Source organism: Photinus pyralis, unplaced genomic scaffold, assembly GCF_008802855.1.
Source record: "Photinus pyralis isolate 1611_PpyrPB1 unplaced genomic scaffold, Ppyr1.3 Ppyr1.4_LG4, whole genome shotgun sequence".
Lineage (NCBI taxonomy): Eukaryota > Metazoa > Arthropoda > Insecta > Coleoptera > Lampyridae > Photinus > Photinus pyralis.
Genome location: NW_022170511.1, coordinates 21,906,469 through 21,925,791, shown reverse-complemented (window position 1 = coordinate 21,925,791; position 19,323 = coordinate 21,906,469). Strand labels below are relative to the sequence as shown.

The following is a 19,323-nucleotide window of genomic DNA, read 5'->3' as shown; positions in this document are numbered from 1 at the left end:
ATAACAACCCCCCATGGGACCCTCGTGTGCAGTAATGTTCCTACATTAATCGTGCGGTTCCAACTAACCTGCCCTTAATTGGGTCTCAATTACGATGTTAAAAACATAGAACTCCGTCCCGACATTACTACCTCTGTTTATTTTCTATGGATACAACAAGTATTTCCAACTTTAAATTACTCTATTACCGACATTTTTTACCATCTATTGTAAATTACAACCGACTCTTTTATTTTTTACCTGAAGATAACGGAAACGTAGAAACTACTCGTGTTTTTATAAGATTATTTAAATTTCATGGGGAAGGAATAATCCGTTTATTTAATCATTGGAACTCCATTTCGAGCCAGGATGGACAACAAAATTTCAAACATATTAAGTGGCGAGAGTCCCTAAATATCGAGTACGTCGTGGAGAAACGTTTAAGCAAATTCGGATTTGTGAAAAATTGTGGGGTATCTGCAATTTTATAACGTGCGAATAGACGAACTGTAGCCGATTGAGGGACGAACATTTTCCAGTCAGAGAACCGCTTTTCTATTAAAAAACCGGATTAAATAATAAACAAAAAATTTCCTTTTTTCGGATTGCTAATAGTAACGGCTAGTTAAAAACCAGTGCTTCAAAGTTGAGTGACGTCATTGAATGGACAGCGCCTTGTGCGATAAATAAAATTTTGTATACAACGGAGTTTAAAGACAATTAATCGGTGCCTTTACTCGTAACAAAATCTATTTAATAAATTGGGAAAAATTAAATTCATCACAGTGGTCTTTGGCCTATTATTTCTGTGCATAATCACGATCTTGAGTATGAATTTCGCGAAATTCAAGCCGGTTTGCTTAGATTCGCAATACGGATAGACATTTTTAACGCAATTTAATAAGTAAAAAAATGTGCTATTTGCGTTTGGTGTGTTCGTCCGCTCGCCTGTCCAGACCCACTTCTGCGGTTTTGATCTACCTTTCTAATTGTCCTAGAGTCCTTGAATGTTTTGAAAGTAGTCTATACCTTGAAGGTGTGCCTGAGATGCTGTTTTTGAAAGTGAAACGTGTATAACTTTTACATACGACAACCAATTGGTCTTAGATTTAGCATACGTATGCCTTCAGTGGTCCCAAGTGAGGGGGAGGGGGAGGGTGAACACATGTTCTAGCGTTCATAGTATTCTAAAGAAAGGTCTCATCGAAATGAACTGGTTTCTACAAATTATAACTTTTCTGCACGATTCCTTTTCGAGATCTGTGGGTAACTCAGGTAGGGGAAGAATTAATTTTGGTTTTCATGGTATTCTAATTAAAAGTTCCAACAAAGTGAACTGTTTTTTTTACAAACTACCGCCCATCTTACTGACCCCTTAGCAAAAGAGTGGATTTGGGGGTGGAACTGGTTTTATCCTATCATGGTGCTCTAATGAAAGGTCTCAACAAAAGGAATTAATTTCACAACCATACCCCTCCTGCTCCTCCTCGCCCCTTTAAGATTAAATATCTCGATAACGGTTTTTCGAAGAAAAGTACTCACAAAGGCATAAGACATATCTATCGGTGAAGTCAAAGCGAATATCTCTAGAAATATCTTGAAAATGAAGTGTCTGAAGATAGTATCGACTAGACGAGACAGATCTACTGGCGATGCAAAAGCTTAATTGAGATTATCTCGAAGATGTTGGAGGAAGGTACTTACAAAGGGAAAATGTAATATTTTGGAGAATTTCTCTGTTTTCATTCTGGTTGCGTTATATAGCCTAGATTTTGAATGTATGCCAGGCGACCTTTAAATGGTTATGTGTAAAGAGCCTCCTCCCCGTTAATCATCTAGCAAGAAAGTGAACATCGACAAATATAGCACCTTATAACCCAAACATCGCGTTATTTCGGTTTAAAAAATGCGCTTTATTTGTACAAGAGTTGTGCACAATTTATACTTGTTTTGTTTTTCATTTCCATATTTCTAAAAAGGGCATTTTCCAAGATAAGATCAATTGTTACCAGAAGAGAATATCACTGTAAGTAAATTTTTTGATTTGCATAGAGTAGCGGTCGATTATTTTTAGGAACTTACATGTCATTTAATATGAATTAATTTTGATATTCCTAAAGGAATCGACCCGCGAGAATTACTTTTCATAAAACAGATATTGTATTGGTGGATAATAATCGGATCCAAACAAAGGATTTTGGTTATTTGGTTTCATTGATAATTGGAAAATTTGCATTAATTTCAGCGAAACCATTCCTTTGCTTGGATTAAAGCTTTCTTTAGGATACAGAGGTGTGTGCATATTTTTGGCAGAACAATGTTCCAGTAATTTATTATGTGATAAATATACCTAACTGCTTAGATAAGGATCAAGTTTAGCATCAACTCGTGATCATCTTTTGAATTTTTTTATGAACCTAACTAATATTTTACAACCGTACAGTGTGGAGAAAAACGATTTAATAAAACCAGAGCATTAGGTAGATTTTGAATTTCAGATTTTGAGAGGAGATAAGAGGCCAGACTTCCGCAAGTTGAGGGTATAAAAACATTCTTATTACTGAGCTAGCCGTGGCAAATTCAAATTAATTGTCATATTCGGATTTTTGGCCAGTGTCGTAGAGGTTCAATTTTATTTTATGCAAATAGGGTCTTCAACCCTTATAAAATGTAACTAAGCTCTTACACATTCAAACCGTTATTGGTCTCTAGGCACATTTTTAGTTTGCCAAAGGGCTTTAACACCATTTTAACAAATTAGGGCACTTGGGCGTGTGATTTTGTGATTTAATCTAAGTGATCTCCAAGGAAAACTTGGCGCGCTTTTTCATTAGTTTCCATTTCATACTTTACCTTCCTTTTGGAAGGTCACTACGTTGCATATACCATTAGTGGACTTCGTGGGAAACTTTTCGGTGCTTTTGGGCTCATCTCATTTGTGGACCGTGTTTAAAATGCGTATTGTAATAGAAATTAGAGATTAGAAGTCAAATCCTGTAAATAGTAAAGAAGGGTGGGAATTAGATTACCGTAGCTGGCATCTTTTAATCTGTTTTACGGTATGAAAAATCGGTAACGCGCAATCAATCAATAGGACGAGAAGAGGGACGAATCAACGTAAAGACGATTAAAAAATTCTAATAATGATTTTCAAGTCCCGACAATTTTAGTTAAAGCAATTTGCTATCAATCATCCATTAGAGGAGTATTTAACGTGAGTATAAGCTTGCGATAACATCAGTTCAGCTCCCTTTTAATCAGTTTGTAATCATCAGTTTAACCTGCGTGACGAGCCTCTTATAGAACTTCCACCCTGCAGCCATCCGCATATTAGTCGACCCCCATCTACTTCGTAATAAAGGAGCTGCTCTTTAAATGGAAACTGAAAGGACTCAACAGGGACGAATTTAAATATTTTTCTAATTCCGCTCGTAATTACTTTATGAGATAATGGGAAAGACGAAAGATTTTGTAACCAACGCCGTCGTTTTCAAGTCTGCACGAATTTTGTCCAATTAATATTTCCGCGATTGTCTACGGCAAAGGAATCTCATTGATTTGTGCTGTTTCCAGCCTTATATTATAATGTGTCAATAAATTTGCATAGTCCGACTCTGAGTACCGTTTAGAGGGAAGAGGAATCTTCGCAGAACCGTTTATTGGATGCATGTAAATTTCCATGGCAACGTCCCCTCGCCATGTCTCTATTTTAGAAAACAAAAACGATATGGATTTTTCCTTAAAATGCGCAAGAAGTTTCTTTACAACTGTTGTCGTATACTTCTTTTTAGATTTTTATGCGAAAGGATACGTTGTTTGTGGAGTTAGTATCGTTTACGGATTAAAATTAATGCGGGAATGTCACCTTCTATAATGTCAACAAAGTTGTTTACTTACACTAGGAATGTTGTCGTTTGTGCAGACACCATCTTGAAGAAGTCTATCTCTAATTTCCCAGGCAAATATGGAAGGACATTCCCGCTTGAAAGCGGATATTTTCGCCACCACTTCTGCGGTGGCAACTCGTGGTTTCGAGCCTCCGATTGCTCGTGGTCGAATAGACCCGGTTTCATAATACCTATAATAACGCATCGTTCGTACATCGAGATTTAGTGGAGACTCACTAACCTTCCAAGAATTTTGGAGACGCAACCGTTGGAGACCTGCAGAATTCTTGAGATGTCACAAGGTCGAGCTCCGGAATGTGCTAACTCCACAATCTTCTGCCGAGTGGAATCTGGCAATGGACGTCCGCCGACAAAAACACCCCCTAGCTGGTTCACACCGCTATGACCTAGGCACAGTCATACCACAGCAATTAAAATGGGTACTCTGAGAGTAATTGCAATATATATACTGCGCTTAATCAAACGGTGTGAAGGTAGCTAAAGACTGATCGTCAACCGACAATCTTTGCCAGTAACGGGATCACGATCGGTAAACCTATTCACAGAATGTGGCGTGATTTAAAACTAAATCACGACACGTCAGTAGTGATTCTGCGGCGTTTACCGAAAGGGATCTCGTTTTTAGACAATCATTTGATTCACTTGCCTACGTTCCTCCACCAAGAGAATTTCTTTCTTGGCCTATCTTGGTTTTACCTGGAAAAAGAAAAAAAATTGTACACATAATGCACATCATCCCAAACGTTGTCATGTACAGTGTAACGGTAGCTCTCAATTAGTTCTGGAGTTAGAAATGTTGTAGAGTAGAGCAATTTGAGCATTGCATATCATACAAAACGTATACAGGTTGTCGAAATTTAGGGGGTCGATCTTTACGTGTAGTGGAACATAATAAGATTTTTCAAACCGTGTTGGAAATGAAGTTTGTCGTTGCTGGTGTAACAGGTTGCCGCTTTAGAATTTAAAAAAAGTCTTTTTTTTATTGAGCACAGGAAAACTTAAACATATACCGCTTCATAGCGGACATGAACCAACGCGTGTCTGGGAATAAAAAGCGATAAGAACGCGTACATTTTAGAGAAAGGTATGCATTTTCGAGATAAGCGAAGGGAGGTACCGGATTGTAAGGGGGTGTTTCGGTAGACGGGGGTTAGACTTTAAAAAGAGCTTGCCCGCCAAAGCTCTCTTCAAATAGAAACGGGATTACATAAACTCGTCATAAACAAAGAAGTGTTTTCATTGGATCGCCAAATGTAACGGTTGGATAAAAGCAAATTCCTCACAGACATCATTAGACAACGCATTGTGCGATAAATAAGAATTTTGTCTACAACGGCATACGGCAGGAAATTTAAAGACAATTAATCGGCACATTTTATCTGCAGTACCACCTAATCAATGAATTGAGCAAAATTAATATCAACACAGTGGCACATTGTCTTATTTATTCCTGTGCATAATCACGAACTAGAGCATCAATTTCGCGAAATTAAAGCCGGTTTGATTGGATTCACGATTCATACGCACCCGAGTACGCACCTTTCTTCCACTTGCATTAATTACGAAGACAGTTACCAGAAGAGAATAATATTCCCCACGTCAATAACTGTAAGTTATTTTAAATTTTTTGATTTGTATAAAGTAGTAATCGGTTTTCACAAGAAATTTTGTTAGAAGTAATTTTAATATTCCTAAAAGAATCGACCAAATTAAATTACCTGCATGAAACGATTTTGGTTTATATTTAGTGTTAAGAATTCGATTCAAACAAAGGAATTTTGTTATTTTGTTACATTTATTGGGAATTTTTCGTTTAATTTCAGTGGTACAATTCCTTTGGTTGGATTAAAGATTTGTTTAGCATTCAGAGGTGTTTTAATGTACCAGTAGTTGATTGCGCGTACAGATGAATTTAATATTGCCACGTTATCACAAGACAGGCATCGCATTTGTTTTTGTATTTCTTTTTATGAATTAAACTAATATTTTACATGCAGGAACGTGTAAAGGAAAATGGAAAATGAGTTCAATCACACCCTAGCATTAGATTTTGAATTTCAGATTTGGAGAGGAGATAAGAGAGGGGTGTTAACAGCATTTTTATTACTGAGCTACCTTTGGATAAAATAAATCTAATTGTCATACCAACATTTTTCCCAGTGTCGTAGAGGTTCAATTTTATTTTATGCAAGTGAGGTCTTCGACCCTTATAAATGTAACATAGAAAAAACTTTTGTTTATGATTTAAATAGAAAATTTAAGCCGTCACACTGCGCATTTCAGTTCAAGAGAGTATTGTTTTTTATAGAATCCGGATTACAGAGCGACGCGGTAGCGAGAATTTAGCTCACATTCAGTTGTGTTAATTGCAGGTATTTGGTTACAAGTGCAAAGTCAGCATGAAATCACGCTTTGATCGTAAAAAGCTAAGTCATCCGAATTTCAGTGAGAAAGAAGAACCTCCTTTCTTCATGCTTTCGTCAATATAACAATACCCAGCGAAATTCGCACCTCCTATTGGGAAATCTTATGTTTTTGGATGAGATATAGGCTCGGTTTCGTCAGCTCCGCCGCCTCACACACCTGCCAAATTTCGGACCGATTTATTTACACAGAAAACTTCGCCGATTTAAACCAAGAAGCATTTAATATGCTGGCGGCGATGGTTCGTGGTTGATTCGGATAACGCAAATAGAATATGCGGGCAGCGATGGTCGCATTTTGAAAATACTCAAAATATATCGCCAGCATATTAAATGCTTCTTGGTTTGAAATCGGCATTTTAGAAAAGATTACAAATTCAAAAAACTGCACTTTCTGAATGTAAACACAGCAGAATAATTTACCAATTACGCCTGTTATTATTTTATAATGCAACGTGTTTCATTTATTTAATTTTCCAAGGCCTACCTAAACGTAGAAGGTGCTTTTCCAAACAATCTTTCGCGCCATCGACAAATACCGGAAATACGTCAAAAGTAAATTTAAGATACAATTTAACCATTTTTATTAATTAATCTCATTTCCCCAATATTTGAGGTTAGGAACGAGATTTTGCAAAACGGTTTTCACTGGCCTCTTTGGATGTTATTTGGCTACTTTTTCATAAAGAAAAAGTCACATAATTTCCATTTGATTTTTTTGATTTTTTAGGATTTTCGATCATAGTGTCAAAACTAGCCCCCTGGAGGAGAAGGATTCAACTAAATTAACTATATTGTTGATTATATGGTTGATTCTCATTGCCCAAGGAATGCTCTTTTCAAAGATACCAAATTTGGTACAATCGGTCAAACGGTTAAGAAGTTAAAGCAGGTTATTGCAAAAACAATTGAACGCCCCACACCATCTTTGTTTTTGAAATAACTGAGAGTTTTTGTTTTTATGAAAAAGATAGATAAACTGGTTCTCTTTAAAAATGGAAAAAAAATGTTTAGTTTATTATGCGAAATTGAAAGAAATTGCAATTTTAAAATTTAAGATGGCAGTTACGCCCTCTGGTGGTCATTTTTAGAACTTGAAAATATTTTCCAGCGATTCTTCATAATCGATTTACCCAACAATTTTTTTACCCCTAACTGGCCGAGGCCGAGGAACAGTCTTATTGGGTCACCCGGTACAATTCATTGTCAATTATGCAATTTGACGTAATTTATGTCAATAACTAAGAAAATTGATATTATGTAGTGAAAACTGTAGGAGTAACTATTACCTCTGTATTTATACTATGCTATTACCAAAGGGTACTCTTTGCTATTACTATATAAGGCCTTATAAGTCTCGGACAGACGGACGGATAGAGAAAGTGGCTGAAATAGAGCACCCAACTTCGTTGGAAAATGCGCCAAAAAGTATTTTTGTGAGAATATGGTGTTCCCGATCTGTACAAAAGGTTGTCAACATTTTTGATAGTGTGGGGTTTATTTTGTGGAAATAATATCGCTGTTCTCAAACAAAGGTCAAGTGTCTAGTGGCTACAACAGTAATTTGACAGATATTGAGTGCTATGGAGTGGAAATATGTAATATATAGGCGCACTTATAGAGTTGTTCATCCCATACCGCCGTGGCTACATATTTGATATTTCAAATTAGCCGACGTCGATTTGAAACCTTTGCAATGCAATTCTTTCTGTGCGGAAGGAGCAAACTCCACTTAGGTCAAAGACTTAGGTGTCTACTATTACCTCTCGAAACGGAATTTTATGCAACACCAACACACAAGACTGCACCATTTTTCCCATTCAACACAATCAAAATTTCAATAATAACAGTCACCATGCAATTCCACTCGATCTGGAGAGTGTATGGAATGCAAGATTTGGATACCAATTGTCTGTATCTGATTTTGACAAAAATACGAAGGAATAGTTCGCAGTATACAGGGTGTCCCGTTTTCGACACTTATATCGGGTATCTCTATAATTGTTAGTCCTCAATCAAAAAAGTGCTCTTTTATGAAACCTAACCTCATTTTTTAAAACGCCCTATACATTTAAATTAAAAAGATAGCATATTGAATTCTCATCTTTTCATAAATATAACAAACCAGGGATAATATTAAAAAAATGATTAAGAAATTTCAAAAAGTTTACAAAAATACTTGACAAAATTTAAAAAAAGGTTCAATTGATTTTTAAAAAAAACTCAAAATCAGATTTTTGAATTTTTGATTTTTTAAAAATCTTTTTGAATCAATTTTAATTTTTTCAGTTCTATATTTTTGTAAAAAAATTTTCATATTAATATGTTCTTAGGATCAAATTATAACCATCCATGACCATACGGTGATGGATGACGATACGGAGTACGGAGAAGCTCTTGTTTCCATCAAAATTGGTCAAAAATTATATATCCCAGATCCCAATATGATCATTTTATTATGGTTCAAAAATGGTGCTTGATGAATTCCTAGTCTGAATGCAGGCTCTTTAATAATAATAAATAATAATAATAACGTTTATTGTAAGCAAGAAATCTTACAAATGGACAAGGGTTCGCCAGGTTAGGCGATCTACCACCCTTCCCAATCAAATCATAACTAAAAGGTGTAACACAAGCTAATAAAATTAACATAAATAATTACTAATCATTGCGTTACAGTATTGACAAATATATGAGGATAATAATATTTCTACAAACTAAGTATGAAAATAACAAATTATTTAAGAAATAAAAGTCACCCTAAGATTGTGGGAGTTTTACAATTTCCAAAAAGCATTTCTTGAATTGGTTTGGGTTACAGTTCAGTATATCAATTTATTATTTCAAAGCAAAACTTCCCATATACTTGCTGGTTTTCTGCCGCGGAATTGTGAACGTGTTATAACGCAGCTGCAAGGTATGAGTTTCTGTCCTTTTTTAGCGCATTTTTTAAGAATTAAAAAATGTGCTATTGTTTGGGTTTTTTCCGTCCGTCGGTCCGTCCGGCCGGATCCACTGCTGCCGTTTCGAACTACTTCTAGAGCAATGGTCCTGGAATTTTTTGAAGTAGAGCCCCCCACGAATTATTTCCTGAGATGCTGTTTTTGAAAGTAAAACGTGCATAACTTTTACATACGACAACCGATAGGTAAAAGGTCTCAACGAAAGGAATTAATTTCTACCAACCGCAGCCCTCCTCCTCGACCTCTTATCGTGGTCGGGTATGTTTCCCTTATACCTCAAGAACGGACTGTCAGAAGAGGCTACTCACAAAGGGCGATTGAGACGTCTGCAAGAAATATATCCATTGGTGATGTCAAGTCAAACGCTATTTCTGTTTCAAAAAATGCGCTTTATCTGCACAAGAGTTGTGCACCATTTATAATTGTTTGGATTTGTTTTATGTAGTTTTCTATAGTCCTAGGTGTTTTTTAAATTATATGTTAACATTGGAAAATGTAAACACAATGAACACGGAATAAGATATAGGTTATGATCATTCCTTACTTCCAACCGATATGGTACTTATAGACATATTTTTAATTTTGAATTATAACACAATTAATTGATTTTATCTAACGATTTTTGCTCTGTTTTAAAGTTAAGTAATCAGTGTTTCGATATAAGAGGGTCGATATGCTTATTTAATTCGCATAAGGTCAGTATAAGCCAGGGTATAAGACCGTAAAGAGGACCTATTTAAAAGTGATACTTTAATGCATGGAGCGATAGGGGTCAATATCTTCGAAAGTAAAACAGTCAAGTCCTGCGATTTGAATTTCCCGGTCAAATCTGACGTCATACTAATAGAGTCTGTTAACTGTTCCATTAAAAATAAATATGACATTTAATTGTAATGCTTGGACTAGTTTACCAATTTATCTGGATGGCGCAATGTATTTCCATTCTATTATACTAATATATTAATAGATACTAATAGAACATGAGTGTTGAGTGTAACGTATGATATATTTAAATCAATTCCTCAATTTAAAAAATGTCGGACACGAGTATAAATATTTTACATTATGAGATATAGTTCAAGACAAAGTAAGTTGTGTGTGAGCCACTACATAAATTAGTAATAAAAGACATATCTTTTGTATGATCCATTTTTAACACTTTGTAACTAACACATTATAAACTGGCAACTAAGGGGCCTATTCTCTAAAGCGTAACGATGTCGTTACACAGCGGTTATCGTTCGGTAACGACTTTCTCTATTCCGTATGACATACAACATATAACAGTGATACTGAATAAAGCTGGCATTCAAGATCAAATCGTTACCATTACGATATCGTTTGTTAACGATGATACCTATACAGAATAGACCCCTAAGACATTTTTGCTCTCATTAGCAATAGCATGGGATGAGTAATGCACAACTTAATAAACTATTTTTTATCAATTGCGATAACAACAGTCGATTTTTTTTCTAAAATCAATTAATTATGTAAGTACCAATTTCCGTTTAATTCTAATTTGCCTAAAATTGGTGAACCACAAATGATTTCTTATCATAAGGACTGTGATTATTTATAGATAATCAGCAATATTATGGTAATTTCAAGGCAATTTCCGAATATGTTGGACAATATAAAGGGCGTAGCTGCTATTTGTTCTTAGAGGTTAACCTACACTCAATCAAAATGAAGTTCGTAGTATTTGTTATTGTCGCCTTAGCTGCAGTCTTCTGGTCTCCAGTAGCTGGTAAATATTAACTTGTTACATTTTGGGTCGCATCTTATTTTATTTCACTTTGCAGCGCAATTTTGCGAAGCACCATATTCATGTGTGAACCTTTGCGTATTCGGTGCCGGTCCCGGAATCTGCCCATCTGGACAGACTTGCTGCGGGTTGGGATTAGGAGGAAAGTAATGGACATCGGGACCCTGGCCATCTTGTAACAAATAATCCACGCATGTTTAGTTTTTTATTTACATTTCACGATTCATTTACCTAAATGCTTCCAAATTGTATTTTCTAACAGTGCTGCTGAATGGATTTTTGAGACGAACATTCTACAATAAATTGCAATTTATGAAACTTTTGTTTTTGTGAACTAAACTTGTACACCAAACAGGAGCTGAAGATGCTGAAGATGATCCTGGCCTATTTTTTTTAGTGCATATGGGTTTACGAATCTGTTCTAGATTAATTTTCTACGTTTCAAAGGTCTTGATGCTCGCTGGAAATAAAATGTCGATTTTCAAATGATTTTTTCAGTGTTTTGCGCTTTTGAGACCAGCTTTATACTATTGCCAAAGCTTTTTTACCAGATTTTGTTATGGATTACCTATCTATGTGCGTATTGTAACGGGAAAACGGGCGCAGCAATATCGACGTTAATCATTCTACGCACTACAATCGAACATTCTGGATGAATGAGTGATAACTGCGATGAGATAAAAGCAAAGTCAGTAGGTACACTAAACGAAAGCTTCTGTAGCAAATACGAAAATATAAGTTAGTTACTTTTTAAAGAAGTCCATATTTTGTTATTGGTTATAAGTGCCCCACTTATTTCTAGATACTATACCTATACCTACGAGGGATTTTAACGGTTTTCACTTTCAACTAAGCAAAAAAAATGAAAAGCAAAATAAAATGAAACAAAATTACGAAAATAGCAATGTAAGGGAGATAGGTAATTGGAATCGAAAAAAATTGCTGTAACAACAAATGGAAATGGAATTCATCATTTGAATGTAAACTAAATATTGCTTTACAAACTCACTCATAATAAGGCCCCAAATGCGATTTATTACGCCATTAGAATGAAATTGTTAGAATTAAGTTGTGTTCACAATAACAAGTAAGTAGCAGGCGCGGATCTAGGGGGGGTCACAGGGGACCGGTGACCCCCCCCGTCCAGTCCCCATCCATATAAAAAATTTACATCATTTTCCCCGATTGGAGGTTTGGCATGGACAACCTTTTACCCTAAAGCGGCGTACAATTTTCGCGCATGAACTCTCTATAAATAAAAAAATTAACTTAGCGTTTATTTTTTAATTTTGAAAATCCACAAAAGCACCGGCCCCCCCCCCCCCCCCCCCCCCCGAAAAATATGTCTAGATCCGCCACTGGTAAGTAGTGATATTACATGGTGTCCATTTGTCCAAATACGAGCTTATATGGGCAACTAATTCACATAGATTTCTGAAGAGTTGTACATACTGGTATGGAATTATTGCAGGTGTGACTTATAATAAGCTAGAAAGATACCCGACAAGAATTATAGGAGTGTGAGAGAGACATAACTTTACCAATGTTCACATTGGCAGGTAGCAATATGTGACATTGGCCGCGTTCATAGACGCAACAGTTAGCGATACGCTACCGCGTCGAGTATCAGAAACAGTTGTGGTCAAGATAACGTCATAAATCACCTTGGTTGTGGCCTTATGTCACGATCACCACGTTGACATGTAGCGCTACTAAAAATGGCTGCTCCGTACAGAGCGGAAAAGTAGCGACGAAATTATAAGACGTATCGGAAACGGTTCCACGTCAGTTCTAAGTTCTGTCATTGAATTTGTTATAAATTCAATGGTTCTGTCTTACGATACTAGAGAATACTAGCCTACTCAAAAAAAGACGCAATGCATGCACTGACCTCTATTTATTCAGGTCAGTGCATGCATGGCATCAGCGCTTTTAGTTTGTTGTGTCTCTCACTTCACACTCATATAATGCTTATTGGGTTTCTTTCTAGCGTTTTATAGTCAGACCCGCAATAATTTTTAGTGCATTTTTTAAGAATTAAAAAAAAACTACTTGAACTACTTCTAGGGGAATGGTCCTAGAGTCCTGGAATTTTTTGCAGGAGGTAGCCTATACCTTTAAGGTGTGCCAGACGGCCATCAAATTTCGCTGTCTAAAAGGGGGGCCCCCTCACGAACACAGCAGAATAATTTACAAATTACGGCTGTTATTATTTTACAATTCATCGTGTTTTATTTGTTTAATTTTCCAAGGCCTACCTAAAAGTGTAGGGAAATACGTCAAATAAGATACAATTTAAGCATTTTTATTAATTAATTAATCTCATTTTCCCAATATTTGAGGTTAGGAACGAGATTTTGAAAATCGGTTTTCACTGGCGTCTTTGGGTGTTATTTGGCTACTTTTTCATAAAGAAAAAGTCAAATCATTCCATTTGATTGTTTTTAGGATTTTGGATCATAGTGTCAAAACTAGCCCTCTGGCGAAGAAGGATTCAACTAAATTAACTATATTTTGGTTGATTCTTGTTGCCCAAGGAATGCTCTTTTCAACGATACCAAATTTGTTACAATCGGTCAAACGGTTAAGAACTTAGGGTTATTGCAAAAACAATTGAACGCCCCACGCCATCTTTGTTTTTGAAATAGCTGAGTTTTTGTTTTTACGAAAATGAAAACTGGTTCTCTTTAAACATGTGAAAAAAGAATGTGAATTTAAAGAAAATGCAATTTTAAAATTTAAGATGGCAGTTACGCCCTCTGGTGGTCATTTTTAGAACTGGAAAATATTTTCCAACGAACAATATTGAAATCTGAAGTCGAAAATCCAAAGCCATCCAGCTAAAATTGATGAGATTGTATATCTAAACGTATTTATGTGAGTCGGGCATTGTTGGGATCTTTCCGAGGTATAGTTATTTTTACTCTTGAACACTGATAAGTAATCCTCTGTATTCCATTGATGAATATTTCGAAATTAAATTCTTATAACTGTCCATTATTATTGTAATTTGACTTGTGTAAATATCTTGTGATAAACTACACTAATAAAGTATTATTATTATTATTATAATCGGATTCCTTATTTGGTTAACCGCGGCTCTTTTTAGGTTATGACATATGTTTTAATTTCATTACCTATCTTTCTTTTACGTATATCGCAATCCGAAACTTATTTATTACTGGGTTTATGCATGTACATATATTTTTGTGTACCTAACGCGTATTTAGAAGTGCCGTTGTTTTGGATGAAATGCCAGCACATGGTATTTAAGATCGACGAACTGCTACGCAGGTGATTATCTGAATGACAGGAGCTGCAGACGTGCAGGTAACCTGTAAAGTGAATTTGTCGTGATAGAATCTATAGTTTATTCGAGGGTTTATTTTGCTTAGAATTCTAGTTCTGTTGTGATTGAGAAATAGTGTCGTGTGATCGTGCTTGAGTTGAATCTGAATGTTTAATTAGATAATTATCAAATAACCGGGTTTGTGGCTAACTCTTGATCCTCTAGTTTCTTGAAAGGGAAGGGAACAGTCGTAGTTAAATGACAATCAAAGAATTATAGTTAGAATACAACAGTTGTCCTAAAAATTCATATATAATTCAATGTAACCTTCATTCGAATATTTAAGCTCAAAACGAGAACAGCTTCGTTCCTTAATGACCTGTTTAGCTTTGCTCGGAATGGTAAAAAGTACACGGATTTATTTTCATGACGTATTTAAATATTTATGGTACCTATCATTTGCCTACGCCGCTTCACCTCGCTATCTTAAAAACTGCTAGAGATTTTTTTGAATTTCTTTAATATGATAAAAAATGCACGAAATTACGAGCTATAAACGTGTATATTGGTCAATTTCAAAAAAACATCGACGATTTTAATACGACATTTCCATACAAATGCGCTTTGAAAAGATCGGCACTCCGCATAGCGTCTCGTGGCGGATGAGATTTAGCCCCGTGCAAAACATACAATCATACCGAGCGATAATAAATACTCACTTTAAAAGTATTGAATTAATTCCATGTACCTAATTATATAAAAATCAATAGGTATAACGCGAGTCACAACGTGAACTATAGCTTGTAAAAAGACTTAGAATTTCGAATGAATTATGAGAATCCCAAAATAATTTTATGCTTCTTGGTTAGAAATCGGCATTTTAGAAAAGATTACAAATTCAAAAAACTGCACTTTCTGAATGTAAACACAGCAGAATAATTTACAAATTACGACTGTTATTATTTTATAATGCATCGTGTTTCATTTGTTTAATTTTCCAAGGCCTACCTAAAAGTGTAGGGCCTTTTTCCAAACAATCTTTCGCGCCATCGACAAATACCGGAAATACGACAAATAAGATACAATTTAAGCATTTTTATTCATTAATTAATTAATCTCATTTTCCCAATATTTCACTGGCCTCTTTGGATGTTATTTGGCTACTTTTTCATAAAGAAAAAGTTATATCATAGCATTTGATTTTTTTAGGATTTTGGGTCATAGTGTCAAAACTAGTCCCCTGGCGGAGAATGATTCAACTAAATTTTTCAACGATACCAAATTTGTTACAATCGGTCAAACGGTCAAGAAGTTAAAGCAGGTTATTGCAAAAACAATTGATTGCCCCACGACATCTTTGTTTTCGAAATAACTGAGTTTTTGTGTGAATATGATAGATAAACTGGCTGTCTTTAAAAATGTGAAAAAGAATGTTTAGTTTATTATGCGAAATTTAAAGAAAATGCAATTTTAAAATTTAAGATGACAGTTACGCCTTCTGGTGGTCATTTTTAGAACTTGAAAATATATTCCAGAGATTCTTCATGACCGATTTACCCAATAATTTTTTTACCCCTGTCATACGACGCACGGTTCCCGAGATATGGCCGAGGAACAGTCTTATTGGGTCACCCGGTACAAACAAAATGATATCTAATTACAGTCAGCGTCAGAATGACATTATAACATGGTACACGTGTATTGACGTGAAAACTTGTCTATTGCCGCGTATACCTATCTGTTTTGTACAACTATTTCACTTGCGGCTCACACCTTTGATACTGAGAATATGTATGGCCCACTCTTCGTAAACATGGTGTGGACGTGTGGTACAAGTGAAACGGGAAAATACGAAAAGTCCCAAAAGATACAAATAATCATGTCACTTGGACATCGGTAAACATGGACTGAATAGATTTAATCCCATACAGAAATGCTGAATAAAGCCTATTAGCCATAAATTTCCTAGACATTAGCGTTTCCACCACAGTTCTTGCAAAGTTAGATTAAAAACGAAATGGTGAATTTAGCAAAATCTTGATCTCGACGACAATTTTTCTTATGAAATAAAGTTCGTCGTTACGATTAAATTTGAAATCTGTAAATACACGTAAAAGGTGCGGGTTATGGAATTAAGTTAGGTGGAGAAAACGCGAACCCTGTCGCACAGTTATATGCGGGGATAAAAACACCCCACAAAACCAAACCGATGCTAACTGCGGCTTACAACTGTCGGACAATTGTTAACAGTTTCAATCACAATTTGTTCGGCTCTTCAAATGTTGCTACGGTTTATTTGACATTTCAATTATGTAACAAGCACCTTTCGCAGGGGGGCCGCCTTTCTGATCCCGTATTAAAAATGCGCAAGAATTGAAATGCATGTACGAGACCTTATAAAAAAACAAATCTCGTTCGCACTTTATCAACGAACCGAGTGATTGACGTTTTCTGGAAAATTTTCCCACTTTCGTGATTTGTCGCTAAATTCCCTCACACTTGTCAGTTTCTTTGCTTTTCAACGGCAGATGAACGAATCACTAGTCCGGGCACGTTGCTTTAGATAAATTGCAAAAAATCCCCTTGATGAAACTTTGATAACATGGGAAATCTCAAAATGTATATCGCGCATACGTGTACGTAATGTGATTTTAATAAGTAGCGCCGAATTCGTTAGAAACAGAAAAAAAGTTTTTAAACAAAAATCATAAATCAACAAAATTTTCTAACGCTAACAAAAGACTTTTATTCACATCTTAGGTGACAAATGGAATCTGGTAGTGAAAGGTGAACACTTCTAGATTTTTATATATTGAGCACGCATGAAGGAATCCCAGATACAAGTTGGTGTCGCGAAGGGTGCCAAGGGGGTGGAACGCATATCTTATACTTCATTCAGAGGATAAGAGGTCCTGGAAGTCAGTTGTCAGCATCACAAAAGCACCCTTGCCGTTCCATATTATCGTAGGAAGTTTCACTTGTCAATAGCACTGCTTCTTTATGTTTGTGCTTACTATTTATTATTACTGTTACGCTTTTTACTAAATTCTCGTATTGTACACATCGTGTTCCAAAACTTCTTTTGTTGTTGCGGCGAACGATAAAAATTATTACTCCCTTAATAACAATAAATGCGAAGTTGTAAGCGAGGATGCGGTTTTTTACACAGTAAATAAGTGCCGGACGCAGCACTTCGACGACAATATCATTTTAAGCCCAAATAACTAAGAATAACCTCGAGATCTAACAAAGGACCATAATGGACGTGACCAGGATGCACTTTACAACTAAAAGTCTTAAAAAATCTATATTCTCTTCGGGGATAATTCTAGAATCAGTCCTTTCTGTAGAAAATATTTAATAGAAATAAGATTTATAGCAGAAAAGAGTACTTGAGACGACGAAAACGTTTTTTGCGCCTCTCGACGTTTTCTATTAATAACACCCACTCCTTGTAGGTATGTCGGGGTGTATTCTTCTGTTAGCTATAAATCTGGGACTTGTTTGTCAGTGTAAATATGGACAAAGAGCTACAATTTACCAGTCATTTCATTATAAAGAAGTGCTCGATCTCCGATTTTCGCAAGTCCTGGCTGTGCATTTTGCCGTTTCCTCATCGAAATTGGTGAATAAGTGAATGTTGTTTCATTACATTTAAATTATTGCAAGTAGCTTATTCCTATTGCTATTGCATAGCAATAAATAAGGTTGAGCAAGGTTTATGCTAAATCTCCAATAAAGGAATTATTAATAAATCTAACCAGTTGATTGGGCCCAGGAAAATTTGCAACAATAGATAGCGCTAATGCACATAGTGTCAAAAAAGATTAGGCGATAGAGGGACCAAAGCAAATATCGTCAGATATTCCAAAATTAACATTTGGAATTCAACCTTTCCAAATTTATGGAAGTGTTCGAACTCTTAAACTATAAGCAATTACCAAAGATGTTTCCTGGTGTATTTGGAAAAAATTATGAAATTTTTGAGGTCATTTTTGTAAACGGTCGCGTTATTTGTATTTTTGTAAGGAAATAACTCAGCATTGTTCATTCGACCCATTTTTATATGAATTTGATGTTGAATAAAGAAGGAATAAACATTTATTTTCAATCAATAGTCAATACGCATCTAAGACGAAAAATGCGGCAAGTGCAAGCCGAGACAACCCAATCCAAAAAGGGAATCCCATTGCCAAGTAGTAAAAAACAAGAAACTTTTGAAAATATCAAAAAAAAGGTATTTAAAGAAGCAATTCTTTAGCCCATATAAAAAATTCAAGGTCGATAAAATAGATTTGATTGTTTGCACCTAGGTTTTGTACCATTTAATGGTACACTTTACTGATGATACGATGTACTTATTTGTCTTGATGATATAGTTTTAGGCGAAACTACTTTTTCGAAAACAGATTTATTGTTGCCTGTAACATTTTTATTTCCGCTGGTACATTTAAATTCTAGTTTGTTTGGGGATGACTGGATTTTTCATGTTTATCCAGTTTAGTTTTTTTGTTGAATACGCATGAGAGATTACTCTTTTGGTTTCCTTATTCATTACGAGCACGTTTGTGAACGACCACTAATAAATTCAATATTGGTTTAATTGCAAAATCTTTAAGCATTATTATATTCTGGCTATTAACTGGATGTTGTCGAATTCTCGAATTAGTTTTGAATGTTATCAATTTGTCTCCCTTTGTGGAGGATTTAATGGCATTATATTGAATATGTTAGTAGATGCCATTTTCTTTATCCACCTGTTGATTGTGCTTTTCAAGACATTTCTACTCGATTTATATGGAGTTTGAACCAATTTAAATCTAAACTGTTGCCGTAACATTTTCCCTCTTATTACTCGGAGGTAGTTGATTGTTGTGTTTTTTTGAAGGGATTTGATATGAAACCTTTACAGGTGTTAGTTTTGAAAGTGATAATTTCAAACTACGTTTACAGTACAACGTTAGAACGTATATACCAGAATACCTTAATA

General features: G+C 35.4%; 1 protein-coding gene and 1 long non-coding RNA gene across 2 annotated transcripts in view; one reads left to right on the top strand and one right to left on the bottom strand.

Moving 5' to 3' along the window:
* Positions 1 to 3,858: 3,858 nt before the first annotated feature.
* Positions 3,859 to 19,323, bottom strand: part of LOC116169005 (paired box protein Pax-6-like) — a 31,323-nt gene continuing 15,858 nt past the window's right edge. Inside the window, exons 3-4 of the mRNA XM_031485037.1 lie at positions 4,111 to 4,276; positions 3,859 to 4,060 (exon numbers count right to left, since the gene is read on the bottom strand). Of these exons, the coding sequence (XP_031340897.1) occupies positions 3,859 to 4,060; positions 4,111 to 4,276 (368 nt within the window). The remainder of the gene's footprint in view (positions 4,061 to 4,110; positions 4,277 to 19,323) is intronic.
* Positions 10,889 to 11,362, top strand: LOC116167886. The gene is made up of 2 exons (XR_004144663.1): positions 10,889 to 11,026; positions 11,082 to 11,362. It is a non-coding gene; the product is annotated as an uncharacterized LOC116167886 (long non-coding RNA).